Source organism: Thamnophis elegans, chromosome 9, assembly GCF_009769535.1.
Source record: "Thamnophis elegans isolate rThaEle1 chromosome 9, rThaEle1.pri, whole genome shotgun sequence".
NCBI classification, from domain to species: Eukaryota; Metazoa; Chordata; class Lepidosauria; order Squamata; family Colubridae; genus Thamnophis; species Thamnophis elegans.
Genome location: NC_045549.1, coordinates 59044595 through 59069893, shown reverse-complemented (window position 1 = coordinate 59069893; position 25299 = coordinate 59044595). Strand labels below are relative to the sequence as shown.

General features: G+C 37.6%; 1 protein-coding gene across 5 annotated transcripts in view; it reads right to left on the bottom strand.

Moving 5' to 3' along the window:
- Positions 1 to 24526, bottom strand: part of GLRB (glycine receptor beta) — a 43377-nt gene extending 18851 nt beyond the window's left edge. For 3 of the 5 annotated variants that reach the window (XR_004255974.1, XM_032224417.1, XM_032224420.1), the window contains exons 1-5: positions 24316 to 24526; positions 21992 to 22146; positions 13456 to 13562; positions 12846 to 12913; positions 320 to 549 (exon numbers count right to left, since the gene is read on the bottom strand). Coding sequence is in view for 4 of the 5 variants with exons in the window: in XM_032224417.1 (XP_032080308.1) it covers positions 320 to 549; positions 12846 to 12913; positions 13456 to 13562; positions 21992 to 22113 (527 nt within the window). In the remaining variant the exon portion in view is untranslated. Of the gene's footprint in view, positions 1 to 319; positions 550 to 12845; positions 12914 to 13450; positions 13563 to 21991; positions 22147 to 24315 lie in introns of those variants that run through there. The other 2 variants (XM_032224418.1, XM_032224419.1) reach the window with 2 other exon arrangements.
- Between the last annotated feature and the right edge of the window lie 773 nt (positions 24527 to 25299).

Sequence of the window (25299 nt, the reverse complement as noted above, 5' to 3'; positions counted from 1 at the left end):
AAATGCATATACTGTATATAAACACAAGAAGTTACATTTGATATTCACACTTGCATTCTTTCTTATTTGCATTTTGATGTGTTTTATTAAATACATAAACACATAACAGAAAAATACTTCTCTAGGAAATAAGAAGCAGCCACACTATGTACATTCATTAAATCTACATGCACTTAAGCTAGCAATTATATTACATTTCATTTTGATTTTGTGGCTTGCAAGAGGCATGATGATTATTCAGCTTTTTGAATAATCACTTTTTGAACTAGCACTCTAACTTGAGCTCCAATAAAGTTGGATAGTAGAATATATAAAGTACCTCATGCTGACTAAGACATCTCCATCACGGAATATAAATAGGAGAATATTTTCTTGAGTGACATCATGGAAGTTAGCATTCTTTTCATTTGCAAAGAACAGATCAGGCTTCCACAGACATTTAAACATGGTAGGATCCACTGTTAGTGAATCAGATCCTTTCCAATCAGTGGGCAATTTAAGCCGAGGATCATTCCATTTCTGTCTTAAGAAGATGTTCACTCTGTAATCCTATTTGAAATATATTAAAAATATTAACTGTTACATTTATTGAATTAATATCTAAAGCAGATAATCAGTATATTCAGTTGACAGAAATGTTAGTAAAACTTGCAAAGCTTAAATCAAGAAACCATCTTCATAATCCATATATGGATTTCCCTCATGGTGAGGTAGTTAGCAAGTAAGTTTAAGAAATAATAATAATCAATAGTATATGTCTATTTCATTCATTTATTCATTCAAAAAATTTGTATAGTTGAATTTTATGCCCCATCACTCTTTTAGATTCAGCCTCACACTGCCCCAGTGCTTCCAAGAAATAATATACCATATTTTTGGACTGTAAGACGCACCATGATTTTGAAGAGGTAAACAAAAGAAAAAGGTTTTGCACTGCAGGCCTCCCAAACCCTCTGCACGCCTCATTTTTTTGCAAATAAAAAAATAAAAAAGAGCATGCAGAGCTTTGAGAGCCTTGTAGAGTGCTCCTGGGGGCTGCAGGGAACAAGCAAAAAATGGCCCATTTTTTGCAAAAACTGACCGTTGTTTGCACCAAAAAGAAAAAAAGGACATGCAGCAGCTCGGAGTCTTTTCAGGACTGAGAACACAAGTTTTATGTGTTCCTCTAGAGTTTCTGTGTAGGATGTCATCAAAGTAAACTAACACCCCTTTATACAGGTGTTCGTGCAGCACCTCATTAATCAACTGCATAAAAACGGCTGGCGTCCTCTGCAGTCTGAATGGGAAAGTGGAAGCACTCCAGAGCGCAGTTGAAGGCGGTCTTCCATTCATCTCCTGATTTTATGCGGACTCTGTAGTACACCTCCCTTAAATCCAATTTAGTGAAAAACTTCCCCTTGGCCAAGTAAGCTAACATGTCCTTCATGAGGGGCAAAGGGTACACATTTTCCACGCAAATGGCATTCAGGTTTTTGTAATTAACACATAAGTGAAGAGAGCCATCTTCTCTCGAAATAAGACAGGCATGGCCATCAGTGGCCTAGCACACTGGATGAACCCCCCTTTTAGGTTTTTAACAATAAAATTGCGTAATTCCTTTGTTTGTGTGGGGTCATCGAGTAAATCTGTGGTTTGGGGAGTTTCACCCATGGGAGGATTTCTATGCTGCAGTCGGTGGCGCAGTGGGGAGGGAGCCTATCGGAAGCTTTTTCGCTGAATGCCTCTGCGGCCCCAGTATTCTTTTGGAATTTTCTCCTCCCCCTCAATTCTTTCACACGAAAATGCTGCCAGGTCTATTACGGCTCTGGCTATCTGGGAAGTCTTTCCCTCCCCCTTAGTCGACTGGGTGGAATGGATGCGTAGTGAGCCCTTCCTCCAGTTCACCTGCGGGTTCCATTTCTGTAGCCAAGGTAATCCCAGAAAGAGGGGCCGTTCCATCCCTGGAGCCACAATGAAACTTGATTGTTGGTGGTCCCTCATTCACACCTCTACCGGTTCGGTTACAAAATGGGCCACCCCACTCCAGCAACTCACTCCTCCAGCTGGCAAAAGGCAATGGGTACTTTCATTGTTCTCAGTCTTAGATCCATTTTCTCCACCACTTCTGGGCTAATTACACATCTGGTGCAGCCAGAATCCAAAAGGGCCAGCATCTTCCCCTGGCCACTGGTCAAGAGTACCCTTAGTTCTACTGAAATGGTCATGGGGACCGCATGAGGACTCACCAAGGGGACACCATTGGAGTTGGTTTCACTCTCTCCTGAAGAAAGAGGTTCCCTCTCTTCCTGGCCTGGAGGAAGGAAATCAGCAACTTCCACACCTTTCAGGGCTGTTTCGCGGTGTTTTCCTGGCTGCTTGTCAGGTTTCTTTCCTCCAGCCGAAGTTGGTTTTGAGCCAAGCTTATAGTAGCAATAAGCAGCTTGATGCCTCTCCTTTTCACATCGTAAACACAACATCATTGTAGGCTTGGTTGCTGACCCCCCTTTTCCTGCTCTTGGGGCCTCTTCGGGGTGGGTTTTTGCTCTAGCAACTGCTGCCTCCATGGTATCAATTTCTGGCTAGGTCAATTTCCACAGCAGCAGCCAATACATACCAACATTGCAGGTCGCAGAAGACCCCCCTGTTCACACAGCTCTGGTACACATCGTCATTAAGACCATCAATTCCTCCTGGGACCACCCCTGCATATACACAGATAGCTCACAAAACTCCTGAGTATATTCTGCCACAGATCTCCGACCCTGGGTTAAAGTTTTATCCTGGTTCTTGCTTTCCAATTTGCGAGGGGATAATCAAATCATGCCCTCAGGGCTGACATAAACACGTTGTAATCTCTCAGCTGGGGGAGTCATCGTTATGCAGAGCCACCATCCAGTCAGCTGTGGTGCCTTCCAGTGCCATAGTAGCGCTTCTCACTTTGGCAGGTTCTGATGGGAAATCCTCTCAATACTCTTGCATGTAATTCCAAACTTGAACCAAAAAAAAAATCCCAGTGCTTTGGGATCTAGAGGAAGAATCTTTGGAATTTTATACCTTTGTGGGGCAACCTCCCAACCTCCTTGGGGGAGCCTGAGCTGCTGCTGCGGCTGGAACTCCCCCGGCCTGCCTGGCTCCTGAAGCAGCTCCCAGGGCCGACTTGGGCTTAGCCAGGACATCTGCTGCCCCCTCCACCTGCTCGGCTCTTCCAATCTCCTTCTCGGCATGACTTTCACACATTCTACGATTCCCCCAGGCCTCTTGCAAAAGTTGTAATGCATGGGTCATCATGAGATCCTCTCTTTTGGCTTCCTGATAGGCAACCTCTGGTTGCTAGCCCCGGGTAGTTGTAACTCCTAAGAGCATCTCCTCAGCATCATTCATCTGTCCCACACCCAGAGACTATCTGGGTCGGACCGATTTTTCTTCTAGATTCAGTTCAGCCATCCACTCTGTTTCCAGTGGAAGAGAGGATCCAGCAGCCTCCATGTTCTCCTGGTTGCTGCAGGGGTTAGACATAGTGGGAACAATCCCCTCAAAAGTTTTCACTCCAGGATGGTTGTGAAGGGATCTTGCTTAATGACAGGTTTGCCTCATTCAGTATTCAAGAAAGAAAACCCCCAACTCCATTTGAATAGAGAAAAAGGTACTTTTACTGGACATGAAATGCAAACAGCTAAAGTGAAGCAAGATCTGTAGAAAAAAAGCACAAACTGGTAGATATCAAACGTTTACTCAAGACTCTCCACCCAGTTACCCCAACCCAATATCCAATCTCCAGCTCTCAAAGGTGTCGTGTGGGGTGCATCTTCAAATGGTGTCTTCAGTTGGTGTGCAGAGACAGTTGGCCTTGACAAAGCCCAAACACGAGCCATCAGCATGTGCAGAAGATGGTGAGAAAAAACCTCCCTTTGTGATAACTCCTCCAAAACCTAGTAATCCCCCCCCAATACCATAAGCCCACCCTCCCCATTACTATGGAAGCCAATAGCAAGCAAGCAAAATAGAGGCTGACAGGGAGGCTTGTATTTTGCTCCTGGAGGTGGGGGGTGGGGAGATGAGCAAAAAGGTCCGTTATTTGCTTGTTTTTGTCCTTCCCAACCCCTAGGAGCACTTTGCAAGAACCCTCTGAATGTCCATTTTTGCAAAGTGGGTGAGGTTTCACTAGGCCAAAAATGCTGCATTCAGTGTATAAGATGCACCTAGATTTTCACCCTCTTTTGGGGGGGGGCGGGGTGGAAAGGTGCATCTTATACTCTGAAAAATACTGTAGTTAATACATTTCTAAAGCCATGTTTGAATTTTAAGCAGTTTGCAGGGAATTGTTTGAAAATCAAACAAATAAATGGGCAAGGTTAGGATAAAAGATGAATGTCATTTAACACATATAGATATCCATTATACTGTTCTTATATTGCAACATAATTCAAAACCTAGAAGAGAATAAAAGCCTAAGGAACTAAGATGTAAAGTAATACAACTTTAAAGGAAATATACTGGGATATATGAATAGAGAAAATGGAAGACTAACAAATCTTCATGTGAGGAGATGAAGCAAAGACTGGAAGCCAAGTGAGATTCTGGGCCACTGGAGCTTCAGACAAGAAATCATGAAATTACACATGTGTGCTGCAGCAAGCAGAGCTTTGTGAGAAAATCAGCAGGAAGGATCCTGCAGGTGACTTGCAGATAAGAGTCCTGGGAGTTGCAGAAGAAATAATCAAGCTCATTGCCTCTAGTGGAGCCCAGGTTTGGATAGTGCACTTTCTATTGCACATTGGAACCAAGATTTAAAGTTACAGAGCACATTAAGCCATGTGGTAAATGCATTTTTAACCCATGGGCAAATTTAAAATAAAAACTAAGGAAGTAATTAAATTGATTTTTAAAAAAGTACAAGCAAAAACTTTTTGAAAGTTTGAACTAAGAATGTTTAAAACATGACACTTAAAATTGGAACATTGTTTATTTTAAGTACTGACAGATTAATTAATTAACATACCTCCACTGGAAAGAAGATTGTTTAAATTTGCTGTAGAAGACAATCACATGACTTTGCTAAATGAAGAATAAGGGAACATGGAAACTACAAGCATGACTATAAAAATTATGATACACAACGAACCCTCTTTTACTTTTTATGTCCATTTCCTGGATTACAAATTAAACAAAGAAAAATGGCTTCTACCGGAAAAAAGAGCAAAATTACTGAAGATAGAAGAGGATCATTTACAGGGAATTAACCAAAAAAGTTATTATGCCAGGGATTTTACAAAGGATGTCTGAACAACTGGGGAAGAATGTCACAGCATCAATAACGACAGCAGTGACTGAATCAGTTAAAAGAGATCTGCTACAGTTGATAACAAAGGATAACTAAGCTACATTTCTTAAGGGATTTATAGAATTATAGACATATATAATTATTCTATGAAAATTATATTTCTTGGGAGATTGGACTGGAGTAATTTGCCCAGAAAAACACAGAAACTCTGCAAAATGAATTAAATTAACACAAAGGAAATCACTGAAAATATTTTTGAAATGATGGATAAGTTTGAATTTGTAGGCACATGGAGAAAGAAAATTGTGTTTTCAAAGAATATATACTTTTTTGAAAGACATACAGTAGATCTTTTTCTAAAAATAAGTTACAAGTTTATAAGGGATGGGTCTGCTTTTCGGGGGAGGGGGAGAGTAAACAAATATTGTTGAAATGTATTTATCAGCATTCAGTTAGGGAAGATAATGTATATGTGTGTTTATGTCTTTTTAAATTACTTTTTAAATGTTCTCTTTATTTGGTTTTCTGTATTTTTTTCCTTTTTGGGAAATATTTTTTAAATAAAAATTTAAAAGTTGCAAAAAAACCTTTTTTAAAAATGATGAATTATTGGTATATGATACCAGGTAAATTATCTACGATGTGTAGGATACTTACATGTTGAACATGTGGAAATTTGTAGGGACATTGAAAAAGCAAATAAAATATTAGTATCTAAGAGGCTGCCACAAAGAAGAGGGAAACAACCTATTGTTCAAAGCACCTGAGGGCAGGACAAGAAGCAGAGGAGAGAAAGTAATTGAGGAGAGAACCAGTCTAGAACTAAGGATAAATTCCCTGATAGTTAGAACAATTATCAGTAGAAAAGTTTACTGTCAGAAGTTGTGGGTCATCCAACACTGGAAATTTTTAAGAAGAGACTGGACTGAAATGGTATAGGGTTTCTTGCCTGAGCATGAGGTTGGACTAGAAGACCTCCAACGTCCCTTCCAACTCTGTTATAATATGTACAATCATATGATAGTGCAACAGTTAAAAAATGATATTCAGATGAAACCAGAACATGTTTTGATTTATAGATGTCCAATTAGAGGTATAGAAAACTGGTTTGTATATGGTAACTGTAGCAAAATTACTATATGTCTATGGAGATTCTCAATCATCCAATTCATGAAGAACTTAAGAAGCTTCTTAGATAAGAAGCAAAGTATTTTCAAAGAAACATGAAAAAAACCAAGTAAGTCCAGTTGTCTTTAGGAAAAGCACCTTTACGGAAAGATCACTATATGAACAAATATGGAGAAATACTGAAATATCCACAATGGAGAAGTGTTTTGTGAAGATGAAAGAATTTGTAGAAATGGAAAAATGGCAAATCAATAACTATGATAAAGCAGTAAGTACTTTTATAAAAACCAGAAACCTTTTATAAACACTAAAAATAAAAAAATAAAATGGTAATTCTGGATTTACTAATTGAAAAAAAGAGTTGACTATGGAACAGAAAGGAATCTTGTAATATAATTTCAAGGAGAGACAAGTTTCCTCGTAAGTAATGTAAAGAAGGTTGGAACTCGCATCTTTAATTTTTTTTACTTTTTTTACTTTCTACTTGAATTGCTTTCAGCACTTTTTGTTTTTTTTTCTAACTTTTAAAACTTTTCTTAATGTTTCATGTTTATCTTTTACATAAAAATCTTTCATAGAAATTATATTTTTTTAAAAAAGAAAAGCATGTATATTAAATATAGTTTACACCAACCACTATTATTTACTTATTTAAATAATGTATACGGCTAACATCTCACAAGGCAGCATAGAAGAATTAAAACAACAGCTAAAAATACTGACTTATGATGCCTGGGGTAAACAATAAATCCCAATCAGAAAAACCACTTCATGACCAGAGTTTGACAAATCTCCTGGCCCAAATGTGTGGGAAAAGAGCACTTTGTAGAAAGCTAACAAGGTGAGGGTCATCTGGATTCTGGGGTGCCATACATAAGGTTCCAATAAGAGGTCATAATTTGATAGAAGGAACTGGTAATATGCTGTCTCTATTTAAAGTGACAGGGCATACAAAGACAATGGGATGTAAGTGTCCTGCAAATAGCCTGGCCCTTTGCACCAAGAACTCTTTATCTGGGGTGACAGATTTGAACTCTTACTAGATAACTGGGCCAAACCATTCCTCAGGCAATAGTAAAGGACCTCTATAGCTGTATTTGACATGCAAATTTGATTAACTTTATCAGACAGTTGACTGGAATAGTTTTCAAGGTGGGCCTAATATTCTCGCAACCCCTCCTTACTCAGAAGAGACCATGTTAGCCCAAAGAGGCCTATGAAGCAAGGAAATGGTTTACAAGCAACTGTCTCTTCTAATCCCTGCAGCCCAACTTCACAAACAAGACTTCACATCTGGCAATCTTCAAAGCAGTTTTGAAAACCACTAGAGTTTGCTAAAGATTAATTACAATTAGCACAACATTCTTCCAGGCCTGGGTCAATGGATAATGCCATATATAAAGCTGTGTGGGCACATTTCCAAGAGAGGAACTTCTCCCCAAATTTTAGTAATACAAACAAGGGTAACATCTCATCCACTATTATATCATGGATGCCAGTTTTATTACAGGCTGACTATATATAAATCAACAGCAGTAGAAGCCATGGTCTCTGGAATCCTGGATACCAGGACTTGGGTCGAGTATATCTTTTCTTACATATCTCTTTGCAAATCACATTTGCTTTTATCATATCGTAAGCCTTTTAAAAAAATATATAAAAAACAATAACAGCTAATGTCAGAACAGTATTAGACATTACAGAATAGTTGGAACACCATAATAAAAACAAGAGCATCAATTGTTTTTTTATATTTACATATTTTATAATTATTCCATGGACAAAAATCCTAAAGGGGAAAACAACTCAAGAAGCATGGGAAACTCTGAAAAATGCTATCATAAAAGCTCAGTCCACCACAATACCACTGAAAAACAAGAAATTCAATAAGAAACCAGCATGGCTGCACAAAAATCTCTCTGACAGACTGAAAGACAAAAAAGCAAGTACAAAAAATGTCACTAATTTAGATTAAGTCACTAAATTAGTAAACCAGTGAAATGCTATGGACATAGGATACTTAGATTTCAGCAAGGCATCCACAAAGTAGGCCACGACCTACTTCTTAGTAAGCTAGAAAAATATGGAATAGACAACATCACCACCAGATAGATTTGTAGCTGGCTGATAAACCATACTCAGCTAGTAGTCCTTAATGGTACTACATCCATCTGGAGAATAATAAGTAGTGGGATACCATAAGGCTCTGTCTCAGGCCCAGTACTCTTCAATATCCTCATGAATTACTTAGATGAGGAAATAGAAGGGGAACTCATCAAATTTGCAGATGACACTAAACTGGCAGGAATAGCCAACAGCCCAGAAGACAAGTTCGGCATCCAAAAAGATCTTGACAGACTTAAACAATGGGCCCTATCCAACAAAATAAATTTAAATATGGAGAAAAGATTAGATTAGGCAAAACCTGGCTCAAAAACAGTAACTGTGCGGGGGACTTTGGAGTCTTATTGGATGATCACTTAAACATGACTCAGCAGCTAATACAATACTGGGTTGTATAAACAAAGACAAAGAATCAAGATCATGTTAAGCAATAGTACCACTTTATAAAACCCTAGTAAGACCACATCTGGAATACTGAAACAAATTTTGGTCACAATATTAGAAAAAAGATGTTGAGACCTTGGAAAAAGTTCAAAGAACAACAACTAAGATTATCAGAGGCATGGAGACTTGAATCAGAATTACAGAAAGAACCGTAAAAAAGGAACTTAAAAAATCAAATGGAATTAATAAAACATAAGTTAAATCTAATGGAACAAGAAGAATTAGCACAAAAAATTAAAAGAGTGAAACGTTTTTTTAAAAAAATGGTAATAAACCAGGAAGATGGCTAGCATAGAAATTGAAAAAGGAGAAAGAAATGGAGACTTAGTTTGCTAGATGAAAAGGGAACTCTTTACTATCAAAATGAAACTAAAAAGAAAGTAATTCAGATTTCTATGAAAAACTGTATGATCAAGAGAAAGTGTCAGAAGAAAAAATAAAACAATACTTGAAAAAAGCTGAACTACCTTGTGCTTGAAACAGTGAAAGCTATGTTAAATGAATCGATAACGATGATAGAATTAACAGAGGCAAGTAAGAGACAAAAGAATAATAAAACACCAGGACCAGATTGGTTACCGGCAGAACTTTATAAATATTTACAAGACACTTTAAGCTTGTCAATGTTTGAGGTTTACCATGAAGTATTGTTATAAGCCAAGATTAGATGGAAGCAAATATCACTTTAATACCGAAAGAAGACTCAGACTTAACACAGATAAAAAATTATAGGCCAATATTATTATTAAATGTAGACTATAAAATATATGCTACAATAATATCAGAGAGACTAAAAAGATTCTTGAATGAATTTATACACTGAGACCAGAATTTTTATCTAAAAGACAAATTAGAAATAATATGAGAATTATCTAGAATACGTTGGAGTACTATGAAGTACATTCTGAAAAACAAATGATGTTAATCTTTTTAGATGCACAGAAAGCATTCAACAATGTAAATTGGCAATTTATGGTATTACAATTAAAATATATGGACTTTGGTAAAAAGAATTTACTAATATGGTTAAGGCAATATATTCTAAACAATCTGCAAAGGTGATTGTTAATGGGGACATGACAGAGAACTTTAATATAAGGAAAGGCACAAGACAAGGATGTCCTTTGCTCCCTCTATTATTTATATTAATATTGGAAGTGTTAAACAGAAATATTAGACAAGACTCAGAAATAAAAGGTACGGAAATAAAAAATAAAAATATAAATTACAGGCATTTGCAGATGTATATTCTAGAAGAACCACAAGAAACTGGACCCAAATTAATAAAAAAAATAGAAGAATATGGTGAAGTTGCAGGATTGAAAATAAACAAAAAAAAATTAAGATACCAGTAAAAAATGTTACAGATAAACAACAACAACAACAACAAGAATTGATGAAGAAGACAGACATTCAGATAGTTAAGAAAGTAAAATACTTAGAAATTCAATTAATAGCAAAATGAGCAACTATCAAAGAAGATAATTATATTAAGATGTTGCAACAAATTAAACTAGATCTGGAGAAATGGAAAAACTTGCAATTATCAATGATAGGAAGAATAACTACAATAAAAATGAATATCTTGCCTAGATTATTATTTTTGTTCCAAACAATTCTGATTGGGAAAAGAGCAATAAGATTGAAAATGTTACAAGACTCTAAAAACAAAGGGGGTTTTGGGCTGCCAGATTGGAAGTTATACTACCAGGGCTCTGCACTTACAAATACGCAGCCCACGGGCCATCCCAGAAATAGCGAGGGACTGGCCCCTGCCACGCCAGGCCTGGCCATACACAACCAGTCAGCTGCGATGACCAGGCCACGCCCACCCCAGTTCCTCAAGGGCAAACAAAATCCCAACACGGCCTGTGACGGGATCGAGTTTGACACCCCTGACCTAGGGTGATATACTGAAATTTTCCAAAGCACATTTCAAAATAAAAACAAGAGAGGATTTGATATCACAAAGATATATAACATTGGTTGTTGCAAATTCATTAAATACCTCAGTTACTCACTTGTAATAAACTAGGAATAAAACATAAAAGCATTTTGGTGAAAATTCAACTACTAATTAAAATTTTAAAGCCTTTGTTTAAATAACAGAGTTCAAATAAATATTGATAGAGACTAAGTTAACTGTTGTGGGTTAGCTGGCACCTTAAAAGCCCTAGATAGAAAGACATCTATCACATTCCCTCAGTTGGAATTTAAGCATGGAATCTTGGCCACGTCTCCTTCGCCTCCAGTCTCAGCCCATTTACAGCCTGCTTTCCTCCTCCACTGACTTGGCCATTCTCCCTGGTCAATGGAGACCCAGCCATTCTCCCTGCCCCTCTGCCCCTTGCCCTTCAGCCTGGCCTATTCGCCAACACAGTTTGTCCTGGCCATTTAGCTCCACAGGACAAATAACCACTAGCAAATCAAGTGGCAGACAGAAGCCATAGTGTTGCAGGGCAGCTTGTGATTGCCGATAAAGGCTGTGAGGCTATGGAGGGTACGTGGCAGCCGAACGGCAATGGCACACAGCTTCTGGCATTGGGGGGGGGGGGTATGGCAGGCCAACAGCAGTGCGTGGGGCGATGTGACAGGGGGTGGCGTGTGGCTTCTGGCATGGGGGTCGCAACAGGCCAACTACCCATTTGGTATCAAGCAGTCAAGCTCAGCTGCCGGGTGGCATGGAGTGGCAGGCCGGAATCCAGGAGCAGAGACAACGAAGGGGAGGGAATTAAGAAAAAGGAAGCCGCTGCTCCGCATGTTTTTTTTTAAGCTATCAGAGGCTCCGGGCATAGCGGACAACGGGCAGACAGTGGTGAGCAGAGAGCTTGCCATTTTTATCCCTCCCCCCTGGACTCTGGCTTGACGGGATTTTGCGTGGCTCTCAGCTCACCTTTCCAAGACCCCTTTGCTGTTTTCCCTCCATTCATGCCAGTCTGGTTTCATTCCCCTTCCTCCTAGCACCTGTTGCTTGCTTGCTTGCTCCCTTCCCTAAGATTCCCTCAGTTGAGCCCATACATTGTAGGGGTCCAACAGGAGACCAAGGGTTCCTTCCCCGCCCCTCTCCATTGCATCTGCTTCTGGACTCTGGCCTGCAACCTCACTCCACCCCACACCTAATCCTGCTTGCCTGACAACGAATGGGCAGTTGGCCTGCCACCCCATGCCACCCCATACTCATTCCTATCTGCCTGATATTGAAGGGTAGTTGGCCTGCTGTGCCATCCCCACGCCAGAAGCCACATGTTGTCAAAATCCACGTGACCCTGTGCCAGAAGCTACACACCACCATTCCATCCCCCCCACATCCCCCACCACCATTCTCCTGCTATGCCCTCCCATGCACTGCAATTTGTCTTCCCCCCAGAAGCCGCATCCCCCCTCCAAAGAAGCTGCGTACCAACACTGGTCGCCTGTCACGCCTCCTAAAGCTCCACAGCCCCTGCAATCGCCTATCGGCAATTGTATGCTGCCCCCGCAGCATCATGTCTTCTGCCTTCCACCCAATTGGCTGATGTCTATTTGTTCCATGGAGCGAAACACCTGAGACAAACGGTGTCTCGGTGAATAGGCCAGGCCAAAGGGCAAGGGGCAGAGGGCCGGAGGCCAAATGGCCAGGGAGAATGGCCAGGAGAGGGCCAGTGAAGGTGAAACATTTGCTCCTAAATAATATTGAGTCAAACTTTTTAAATGTTGATAGCCATTTGACTCTAAACTTTCATTTTCCACACTATTTTGAGTGTTGACTATTTTAACTGCATTAATTTTAACTATTCTGATTTTTTTCTTCTAACATTGTTGCCCAGGAAGTACTACTATGTTTAATAAAAGAAAACTTTATCCAAATAAATAAATAAATAAATAAATAAATAAATAATTGCAATCTCACCATAGTTGTCTCTTGTATTGATCCAAAACTGTTAATGAAAATATTCACTGCTACATCCACTGGAATTCCTAAAACATATGCATAAGAATTTTTATTCTGCTTTCTCTCTTTTACCTTTCATTTTTGTTATCTGACTCTCAAATAAAAGATTTATAAATACAGAACAACTAAAAAAAGTTATCTTAATTCTATATTTTTAATGAATGTACATTCAGTTCTAGTTTATGAAGAAAATTTCAGAAAAAGGCCATAAAATTATAAACAATTTATTAATTACATAGTATGACCGAATATTAGATGGGCAGGTGAAAAAAGTAATGATGACTAATAATGGTTCGTTCAGCTTACAATTCAGATAGATTTTTGTATATTAATTTATAGCGATTGATGACTATGTTAATTTGTTTAAAGAAAATTAAATTTTCTAAATTATGTTTAAAATACATAATCTGACATTTAGTTTATTTTCTGCATATTATAGTTTGAAATCTAATCAATTGTCACCTACCAATATCTAGCTAATTTAAAGCAATAAATAATTAAAATGCAAATGCAAACATTTAGAATAGCAAATCAATCAAATTAAAATAATTGTTATACATTACCCAACCTTTGAAATTTGGTCTTATCCTGGGATCATAACTAACCAGAAGTCTATTTAAGATGTTACTTGTAGAATTAGCAGGTACCCTTGCAAGGTCTTCAGGTGATTGCTGTCTGTTAAAGACAAAAAAAGCTTCACTTTTTTTCTACACCTTTATAGCAATAACAATATTTAGTGTTATATACCATTTAAGAATGCTTTACAGCACTCTCTAAGGGGTTTACAGAGTCAGCATATTGCCCCCAACAATCTGGGTCCTCATTTTACTGATGGATGGAAGGATGGAAGGCTGAATCAACCTTGAGCCGGTGAGACTTGAACTGTCAAACTGCAGCCAGCCGGCAGTCAGCAGAAGTAGCCTGCAGTACTGCATTCTAAGCATTGTGCATTCCCTTTTCTCTCCCCTCTCCCTCTTTATGATTCTTTTACATCACTTTGTTGGATGTCAGTACAGGTGAAACTCGAAAAATTAGAATATTGTGCAAAAGTTCATTTATTTCAGTAATGCAACTTAAAAGGTGAAACTAATATATGAGATAGACTCATTATACGCAAAGCAAGATAGTTCAAGCCGTGATTTGTCATAATTGTTATGGTTATGGCTTATAGCTCATGAAAACCCCAAATCCACAATCTCAGAAAATTAGAATATTGTGAAAAGGTGCAATATTCTAGGCTCAAAGTGTTCCTTCTAATCAGCTAGTTAAGCCATAACACCTGCACAGGGTTCCTGAGCCTTTAAATGGTCTCTTAGTCTGGTTCAGTAAGAATCACAATCATAGGAAAGACTACTGACCTGACATCACTGACACCCTCCATAAGGAGGGAAAGCCTCAAAAGGTAATTGCAAAAGAAGTTAGATGTTCCCAAAGTACTGTATCAAAGGATTAATAGAAAGTTATGTGGCAGGGAAAAGTGTGGAAGAAAAAGGTGCAAAAGCAGCAGGGATGACCACGGCCTGGAGAGGATTGTCAGGAAAAGGCCATTCAAAAGTGTTGGGGACTTTCACAAGGAATGGACTGACGCTGGAGTCTATGCATCAAGAGCCACCACACATAGACAGATCCTGGACATGGGCTTCAAATGTCATATTTCTCTTGTCAAGCCGCTCCGGAACAACGAACAATGTCAGAAGCGTCTTACCTGGGCTAAAGAAAAACAGACCTGGTCTGTTGCTCAGTGGTTCAAAGTCCTCTTTTATGATGAGAACAACTTTTGCATCTCATTTGGAAACTAAGGACCCAGAGTATGGAGGAAGAATGGAGAGGCATGCATTGCAAGATGCTTGAAGTCCAGTGTGAAGTTTCCACAGTCTGTGTTGATTTGGGGAGCCATGCCATCTGCTAGTGGTGGTCCACTGTGCTTCATTAAATCCAGGGTCAATGCAGCCATCTACCAGGAGATTTTGGAGCACTTCATGCTTCCTTCTGCAGACAAGATTTATGGGGATGCTCACTTCATTTTCCAGCTGCCCACACTGCCAAAAGCACCAAAACCTTGTTCAATAACTGTTGGATTACTGTGCTTGATTGGCCAGCAAACTCGCTTGACCTGAACCCCATAGAAAATATATGGGGCATTGCCAAGAGAAAGATGAGAGACATGAGACCAAACAATGCAGAAGAGCTGAAGGCCACTATTGAAGCATCCTGGTCTTCCATAACACCTCCGCAGTGCCATAGGCTGATAGCTTCCATGCCACGCCGCATTGAAGCAGTAATTGCTGCAAAAGGGGCCCAAACCAAGTACTGAGTACATATGCATACTTATACTTTTCAGAAGTCCGATATTGTTCTATGTGCAATCCTTGTTTTATTGATTGCATGTAATATTCTACTTTTCTGAGATGGTGGATTTGGGGTTTTCATGAGCTGTAAGCCATTATGACAAATCCCGGCTTGAACTATCTTGCTTTGCATGTAATGAGTCTTATCTCATATATTAGTTTCACCTTTTAAGTTGCATTACTGAAGTAAATGAACTTTTGCACGATATTCTAATTTTTCGAGTTTCACCTGTATATTTCAATAGGTTTATTAGCAGAACTCTTTTCTTCCAAGAAAAGATTTCCTTTCCTTTAATCAGATCTTTCTCTCTTTGTCTCTGATTAAACCACCAACATTAGAATCTATGTTTATGAGTAAATATTCTGTTTCCCTGAAAATAAGACCTCCCCGGATAATAAGCCCAACAGGCTTTCGAGCACATGCGCTAAACTAAGCCCTCCCCGAAAATATTGCAACACAGCAGCAGCCATGATGTGAACACGCTTACACCTCAAAAATAATTAAGACCTCTCCAAAAAGAAGTGTTTGGGGGGGGGGTCAAAAAAAATAAGACCCTGACTTATTTTTGTGGCAACATGGTAGCAGAACACTTCCTACAATTTTTATTTATACATTTATGGTCAAAGACAATATTGAAGGAATAAACAAAATATACTGTATGTATTGTTTGTAATAAAGCAGGTTATGAAAATGAATGCATGTGATGGATTAAAATCAAACCAAATAAAGTATATTTACAAGATTATATATTGCATATATAATAATATGCAATAAGTAACAAGGCTAAAACAAGTTGATACCTATTGACATCTAATTGCAATTGGAACAGAACAAAATTAAGCAACTTTCTTAAAAATTCAGACAGTATCTACAAATAAAAAGTGCTAATAAGATTCTGTCAGATTCAGACCAGCTTGTATGTTTGACAAAAAGAAAATATAACTGTACTGATTGCCAATGCTAAAATAATGGACAATGAAACATCATATGAGCAATTAATAAAGTACCTAGTGTAGCATCTGCAATGGCAATCTGCAATGGCAATCTAAATAGAGCATATTATTAAATCACCTTCTTCAAGCATAAATGGTAAGGCATTGAATCTCAAGAATAGCAAAAGAGTTGAGGCAGAAATAATCCCCAAAATATAATTGGGAGGCAGGTCTCTAAATTTACAAATTGACACTAGAATACATTGCTTTGCCTTTGAAATGCCTACTCCAAATTACTATTAGTGCTTTATGGATAGACCATTCAAAGAAAAATAATTTACTATGACTGTCCTCAAGGAAGTGTTGACTTCCTCTATATGATAAGATGAAATACTTATATTTTTTCAAAAGTTTAATTTTAATCAGTATCTCAGATGACAAATTCATATGCAAAGTGGTAGACAGAGAATTTAGTTCAATACTCATGGAAGCCTTAAGGATAATTCAGGGGCATGGAGAATGATTCAATATAGAATAAATTACTTTTAGAATCATAATGTGTCTATATTTCATAAAGGCTAAACTGGATACCATAAAGCAAAAGCAAGAGTACTGTAGGTCTAAATAGTGTAATGACCATTCAGATTGCTCCCTTTATGGCTAACAGATCTGTCATCAGATTGGAAAACTTCAATTCATGAGATGAAGCTTTGACAATTTGTTGTTTCCATATGGAAAATGAAAGAAAGAGGATACAGTAGGTAATATTTAAGGATTTGATGTGTTCTACATGAGTTATAGATGATTTATTATGGCAGTTGAAATATCTTGCAGAAAACTGGACCACCTTTACTTTAAAATAAATACGTTCCACACCAGTAGCAACTAGTTATTGCTTGGAGACACTTCCAAAGGCTATGACGGTGGTTCAGCTCTCTTTCTTAATAGCTGAGACAAATTAGGTATCTATATTGTTGCATAATACTGATGAAAAATGTATGTACAGTAATAAATCTGCTCTTTCCCCCATCTGCAGATTTAATATTAAAAATGTTTATGCTACCACAGGCATAAATACGAATTTACTTGTCCATTGTTATTGGTATTCACTACAGTCCTTTCTCCACAATTTACCCAGGACTAAAAGCAAACATAGATTAGGTATGACATGAGAACAACAGTTTTGCTCCACTCCAAATTCTAATGAAAACCCATAAAAATTATTCTAGTATTTTCCACTGTCCTTTACTTTCTGCCTTTGTGATATTCCAGTAAGGATTTTGTTTTACAAATTATCAGGAGATAATTTAAAATTTCTCTTTATAAGAGAAATTATAAGATAATTTTCTCTTTATAAGAAGAGAAAGCAGAGATCAGAAGAAATTCTGCTCTAGTCAAATTAATGGGAATGCTACATTCTTATTTCTGATTAATTACTTCATAATTTCAATTCATAATTGAAAAATTAGTCACCTAAAATACAAATTAATCTATTACATATCTTCACATTATCTTCACTTTCATAATTTGCGTTTCAAGGGAAAAATGGTATTGCAATTTTTCCTTATCCAACTTGATATTCTTTGTGGCTGGTACATCAGAGCTACAGTGCCAAAGCCTAAGAAGGTGGGAATTCTGTCATATGTCTATAATATTAAGTTGAAGAAGGCCAAATTAAAATATTGGAATAAAGTATTGAAATTTGACTAGACCACATTTATCAAAAGCTGAATACGAAACAGCATATTTTGATATTTTAGCATTAAGTCAAAAAGTTAGTTTATTATGAATCTGTACCTATTCTTATATTAGATAAAACAATGTAATTAAATATGGATTTGTAAAATCATTTTTACTCTAAGGAACTCAAGGTGATCACATATTTAATGAATTAGATAGTGTTAAAATGTCATTTTGAAAATAAAATCTAAACAATGACTTTTTGAGGTTTTAATAATCAATATAGTAGTGTACAACTGAGAAACAAGTTAAATAAGATCTAAACATACATTAAAATGTTGTTCAATCAGTCAATAATTATATCATTAAAACTAAACTACAGATATGGTAAGAATGCTCCTATTTTGGAAACAAAAAATATTTTAAATAAACATTTCAATATAACTAACATTAAGACTATGTAGTTTCCCCAAATGCTTTAGCGTGCACAGAACAGCATATGTAGCTCCTGCCTGTACATCTTAAAACAGTAACATATTTCTCTCCAAGATCATAGACCTGCCTTAAAGGTGTAGCTTCTCTAGGCTGTTGCAAAAGAATTAGATTTGGGTTACCACATGTTGCAAAGCACATTTGGAGATCAAGTCCAAAGCACTATACAATTGATAATTATTCATGCAGCATCATATATTGCTTGACACAAATAATAAGATAATATTTATTTAAACATTTAGTTCAAATTAGGAATTTTGGAATTATTATCTTTCATTCAAAACATTTAGAAATCGGAAGGACAATTTGAAGATACAGATGTTTGTCAACACCTATGAGTAGCAAGCTAGTAAATATTGAGTTCAGTATTTACATTTAACTGTGACACTTCTTTAATGTCGGCAATGCTGCTATACAAGCACTCACTCAAATAACTGGGTTCATATGAAACCAACACAAACATGCTAATTTCGGGGGTCAAAAGAAAATAAGATCCTGTCTTATTTTTGGAGAAACACGGTAATTATCTATGGGCTTCCTGGAGAGAACAAATGGCTGTAACAACTTTTGCTTTTATCGTCATCTTTTTTCATTTTGTTTCAAGAATCTTCCTCCTACACACATAATTTTCCATCTTCAAAGCTGTTTTCACTGTCTATTCACTTAGCTAGCTTCACTATCTTCTGTATACTTTCCTCTAGATCAGGTGTGCTTAACTTAAGGCAATTTTATTATAAAGCTTTTTAACTGTGCTGAAGGAAAATATATGCATGTAAATGTTAATTATTAAGTATATAAATTATTTAATGTAATTTAAGTTTTGATATAGTTCCTACCCTTTCATTACCTCTTTATCAGACATTAAAACTATAATAGTTTTACAGGCAACTCATGTAAATAAAATAGGAAGTAGAAATAAGACATTTATATTTTTTCCTCCTAACGTTTAAGTAAAATAACATTTCTAGAAAAAAATCTGACCAATTTGAAAAAAAGCTCTACATAATTTTGAAAACTTCAATTCAGAAAATAATTCATAAAAGTAGAAATTTGTTGTCTGTAATCAATTCACATTTGTCTAAGCACTAATTTGTAACAAAACTCATTTCCAATATTGTATCCATATGGATCAAGTCGTTGCAGCTTGTCTAGAGATTATCTGGAAGTAAAATTAGACTTCACACAGAGAACATTATAAGCATTCATGAAAGTGATGTTAAATATTAAATTAGACAAAATAAGATCAGATATATATGAATACAAACAGTTGTGGTGGCACAGTGGTTACAATGCAGTAGTGCAGGCTAACTCAGCCCACAGCCAGGAGTTCAATCCTGAGCGACTCAAGGTTGACTCAGCCTTCCCTTCTCCCAAAGGTCAGTAAAATGAGGACCCAAATCATATATATGTTTGACTATGTGGTGATTTGAATATTTGTAAGTGAAAATGCATAAAGGCTACTATTGGACTGAGTATGCAGAATAATAGATTTTGAAATAATTGGATTTAATGAAATTGTTAATAGAGGATTTTTAAAACATTCATATACATTTGTATTCTATTTTCCTACAAAAAGTATTTTAAAGTAATACTATTGTTTTGCTGCAGTGTCTGAAAATCCTGATAACTGAAGCAAATTAAAGTTGAGTAAAAGTCATTCAGATTATATAAGGATTCAGAAATTGATGACCATGTACTTGAGAGACTGCCTACTGCCAATTACCTCCAATAGACCGATTAGATCCCACAGATTAGGCCTCCTCCGAATTCCATCTACTGGCCAATGCCGACCACCTGAAGGAGGGCCTTCTCTGTGGCTGCCCCGGCCCTTTGGAACAAGCTCCCCATGGAGATTCGGACCCTCACCACCCTCCAGCCCTTCCGCAAAGCCCTTAAAACCTGGCTTTTCCGACAGGCCTGGGGCTAATGAGTTTTTTGTCCCTCCTCGAATGGTATGGTTGTTGAGTGTTTTAAATTGTGGTATTGTTTTGTTCGTGTTCTTTTCTTATTTGTACCCCCCCCCCCTTGACTTGGTTGAGTCCCCTCCGGGGAATAGGGCGGCATAGAAATATAATAAACTCAACTCAACTCAAACTCAACCCATGTATATTTTATATTCGCAAAACAGTTTGGAATATTTTATATTTTGCAAAAATAGGTTTATGCTGAATATTGTTGTACAAAAGTCAGCATATAAAACATAACAACATATATATTAGGTGGATATAATCACTCTGGTTTATATCTTACTAAGATTATAATCTGAATTTGCACTATCCAACAAGGTAATTTCTTTAAACTCTTTGAATGCTAAATTCAAACTCAATGTATCTTTTTTCTATGTTTTTTAAACTTTTCAAAAATTACCCTTGGAAAAACAAAAGAATCCTAACTGCACAAAATAAAATCGTATTGTCCAAACCTCAAAATAGAATTCATACCGCTCTTTACTAATATCACATGGACCCTACCAAAATAATGAAAGTTAATTTAACTTTTTAGAATAGCAGGTCTTGTTCACTTAGAGGTCACTGAGGTCAATTACTAAAAAGTCATTGCATAATATGGGCAGTCCTTGACTTATGACAATTGAGCCCAAAATTTCTGTTACTAAATGAGAGAGTTTTGTGAATTTTGGCCCATTTTACAACTTTTCTTGCCACAGTTATTAAGTGAATTTGTGCAATTAGGTTAGTACCATAGTTGTTAAGTGAATTTGGCTTCCACATTGATTTTGCTTGCCAAAAGATCACAAAAAGTGATCATATGACTCTGGGATACTGTAACCGTCATAAATATGAGTCAATTACCAAGCATTTTAATTTTGATCACATGACCATGGGGATTTTGCAGCAACCATTGTAAGTGTGAAAAATGATCGTAAGTCATTTTCTTCAGCGGCGTTGTAACTCTAAACTGTTATCTAAATGAACTGTTGTAAGTTGAGGACTACCTGTACTATATATTTATGCATTAAGAAACAAAAAAAAATGAAATAATTTTGTACTATGCAAGTTCAAAATTACTGGTGAGACAATTGCACAGATGCTGGCTCCTAATGTCACTAAATGTAACAATTTATCTGTGACCATGGCATGCTAAGGCTGGTTATGCATTCCGTACCTTCAACTAGATAAACATATGAGTAAGAATTAATTTCTCTCATGTCAATTTGCCTAAAAAGTCACATTCTGGCTTTATGTACTCCTGGTCAACATAATAATTTATCCGTTCATGCAAAATCAAGCTATCTCCACAAGGACTTAAGAGGAATTTTATAGTGTAATAATTAATATGCTTTTAAAAACTCATGCATTTTTAAAATTGATTTAAGATTCTGATCAAAAATTTGGGTCTGATTATCAACAATATGAAGTCGTAATCATAGCTTCATGGCAGTACACACGGTTTTAATTTACAAAGTTCCAGGTTCAAATTCTGCATTGAGAAAGTCTCTTGTCTAAATCCCTAAAAAGTTGTTTCAGGAAATGTCAATCATAATACTGAGTTACATGGATACAATTACAGTAGTGCTTATACTGCTTATGTGAATTATCTTGTTTTATGGAAAGCCTACATTTAATTACAGGCATTTCTTAATATGCAACTATACAGTATTTCAGAAATCGTATAAAAATGTAATGAACATACGAAGGACAGAGATATTGCTTCTTTTTCCCTTTTCCTTTCTTTGAAGATTTCTCTTTGGAACAGACTTCCTCAACGTATAAGGAGAAAAAAGCAACCACAACAATTGCCAAGAAAAACTTCATTGTGGGGATGTGAAGCCCAGGATTAAAGTTGACCTATGTTAGATAAGAAAGAACAGAAATGCAATTTCATGAGGTTCAATGAAGAACTAGGATATACTTCACACAGGAAGCAAACACTATTAAACATCATACATAGAAATAATTATTCTCTAATGATCAGCTATTAGATTTTATGAATTTGGCTGTTATATGATTTAAGGAAAGCTAAAATAGACATATATGAGAACTTGTTCATATAGTTGTTAAAGCATCTGATTAGAAACTGGCAGACTGAGAGTTCCAGTCCTGCCTGAGCACAAAGTTATTTACTGTAGGTTACTTTGGACCAGTCACTCCCTCTCAGTCCTATGAAGCAGGCAATTGCAAACCATCTCTAAAACATCTTACTATGAAAACTATAAGGATTAGGTCAGGGAGTTGCCAGGGATCTATACGTAGTCAAAAGCACCTAACAAATAAATTAAAAATAGATATATATTTAAAGCTCATTTAAGTTGTATCAGATTGGGGTGATATTATTTTAACTGTCATTATAAACTTTGCACCATATAGTCATCCTTTATTAATAAAACCTTGAGTTACTTTAGAAACCAATCTTCCAAAAGAAGCGATAGGCATGAGCATTCACATTCGGAAATTCCTAAATAGAAATATCGTAATCAGTCATGGAGTTTTTGATATATATTTTCATATTATGCTACCTATAAGATACAACAAATTAGTTTTGGGCCCTGTTTAGAATTTTATTCTTCTAGTAGCTCAATTAATATTAACAAAACATTTTACTACGGTATTTATACAGAATATACGGTATATTCATTCCCACTGGAATGTTCAGCTTTTTATTACAATTAATATACTTACATGAAGTATCAATAAACATTCTAATTTCAAATAGAAATAATGGCAGGTATCCATTGAAGCTGTTTCATTATTACATGCTCTGCATGGCACTTATTGAATATTCTGTATCAACATAGCTAAACAAGGAGCAGCATAATTGTTTACACTTAATACAAATACTGTTTGCTGCACTGACTGAAAAAAAAACCTCTCTGCATTTATTATCTTCAACCAGCCTTAGCTTTCTAGAGCAAGTGACTGAGCATTATAATATGTGCTGCGTAGATTTCTTTTTCCATCGTTCTTTCTCCTTATTCTGAATGCAGAGGTTGAATATTTATATCCCTTCAAAAGAATTCAACAGAATTTATATCTCTAGCAACAGAATTGTTGTCTTTCTTCCAACAGAAGACGCAACTTCTTCTGCCCACAGCGATGGGGACTGCAGTCAGATTATGAGAAATGGGTTCTCTGAACCTCCCATAAGCACATCCAGGCTTTGGACCAAGGACATGCTCTAGTGCTGCAGCATTGGTAGAAATGGTGATTGTACCCCCTCATGTCTCCAGTGATAAGGTCTCCATAACATCTTCTCCTGCATTCACTAGTGTGAAGTTATCACATATTAGTGAAGTAAACACACACATACACATACACACACACACTCACTTTATAGGATCTTCATATAGAAGATCTGCAGAACACATTTTAAGGTGCAGAAATAGCACCTTTGATTGGAGGACACATTTCTAAGAAAACATGCACACATTTTAGTGATTGCCTGTGTCACCTTAGCAACAGATGTCACTTTTTCCCCCTTCCACCAAGCAACAATACCTAAAGCTTATCGCTTGCCCCCTCCAGCGCCTTGTCGAACCAACAAGGCCTCTAAAACCCCCACTTGTCTCCCTTCAAATCAGAACCGAGCAGTGGATCCCGGCTTTTCCGACCCAGTCCCTCGCCCTTGCGCCCTACAGATTTTCCTGTATTTGGATAACCACCTGCCTTTCCCCCTCGGATGAAAATATCCCCCAGGCCGCAGTTTCGCGTCTCGACCACGGCAGCAGCGCACGGGGATTCCGCTGTCCCCAAATTCTTTCCCAGCAAGGGCGGGCGGGCGGCTGGCCGAGGCACTGAACGGAGGTACCGATATGGAGCAGAGAGATGATGCCGGTCGCCCACCTCTGCAGAGCGAGACGCTGCACCAGCCCGGGACCTCACGGGGAGGGCTCGCCATCTGGGCACTTCCCAAGTCCCGCCTGCATGTGTGCCAGAAGCCTCCCCATCCCTTCCCTTCTTCAACGGACGCGCCGGCACAAACTCCTCTACGGCCCTTCGAGCCACGGGACGAGGACTTACCGCTAGCAGGAAGAGAGAGAGACGCAGGGATGGCTCAGCCTCCCCTGCCTCCCCCGGGATTATAGCCAGAGGTGACTGAGCGGTCCGCAGCGGCCCATGGCCAAAGCGAAATTCGCCAGCCCGTTCGGGAAGAGAAACGGAGCCACCTCGGAGAGCCGCCGCTGAATTATGAAAACGAGCCCCGCATCAAAAAAAGCGTCCATTTGGCTACTGAGCATGCGCACACTCCTCGAGAGGCTGTGAGGGAGCATGTGCGAGCCTGTTGCGCATGTGCCGTGGCGATGTGGACGTCTGCCCTTGCTCCTTTCTGCCCCCGTCGTTTTTCTGCCTTTAAGCCGTTTGCTCCGACGGATTTGCGAGGCTTTCTTCCCTTCCCTTCTGCTCGCACCTCGCCTTTTTCAGTTGTTGGGGGTTTTATCCTGAATTCATTAAAAAAAAAAACTTGGAATATTATACCAGTGTAGAACTTCTAACTACAACGATTTAGTCCTACAATTGTTAACTGGCTGTCAGTTATAGCTAATATACAGTAAAGTCTTCCAAGAAAATTTAAGACGTTTGTCTCCATTTACTGCACGATATTAAGGTGGCAGAGGAGATATTAGTAGTACTCAACTCAATGACCACAATTGAACCCAAAATTTCTGTTCCTAAATGAGATGTTCATTAAATGAACTTTTGTCTCATTTTACAACCTTCCTTGCCACAGTTGTAAAGTGAATTGCTGCAGTTGTTAAGTTAGTGACAGTTGTTAAGTGAATCTGGCTTCCCCATTGCTTGACAGAAGGTTGAAAAAGGTAATCACAATCCTGGGACACTGTAACAGTTATAAATATGAGTCAGTTGCCAAATGTCTGGATTTTGATCACCTGATCATGGGGATGCTGCAGCAACAGTGAAAAACAGTCGTAAATCACTTTTTTTCATTTATAACTTTGAACAGTCACTAAATGAACTTTTGTAAAACAAGTACTACCTGTATTT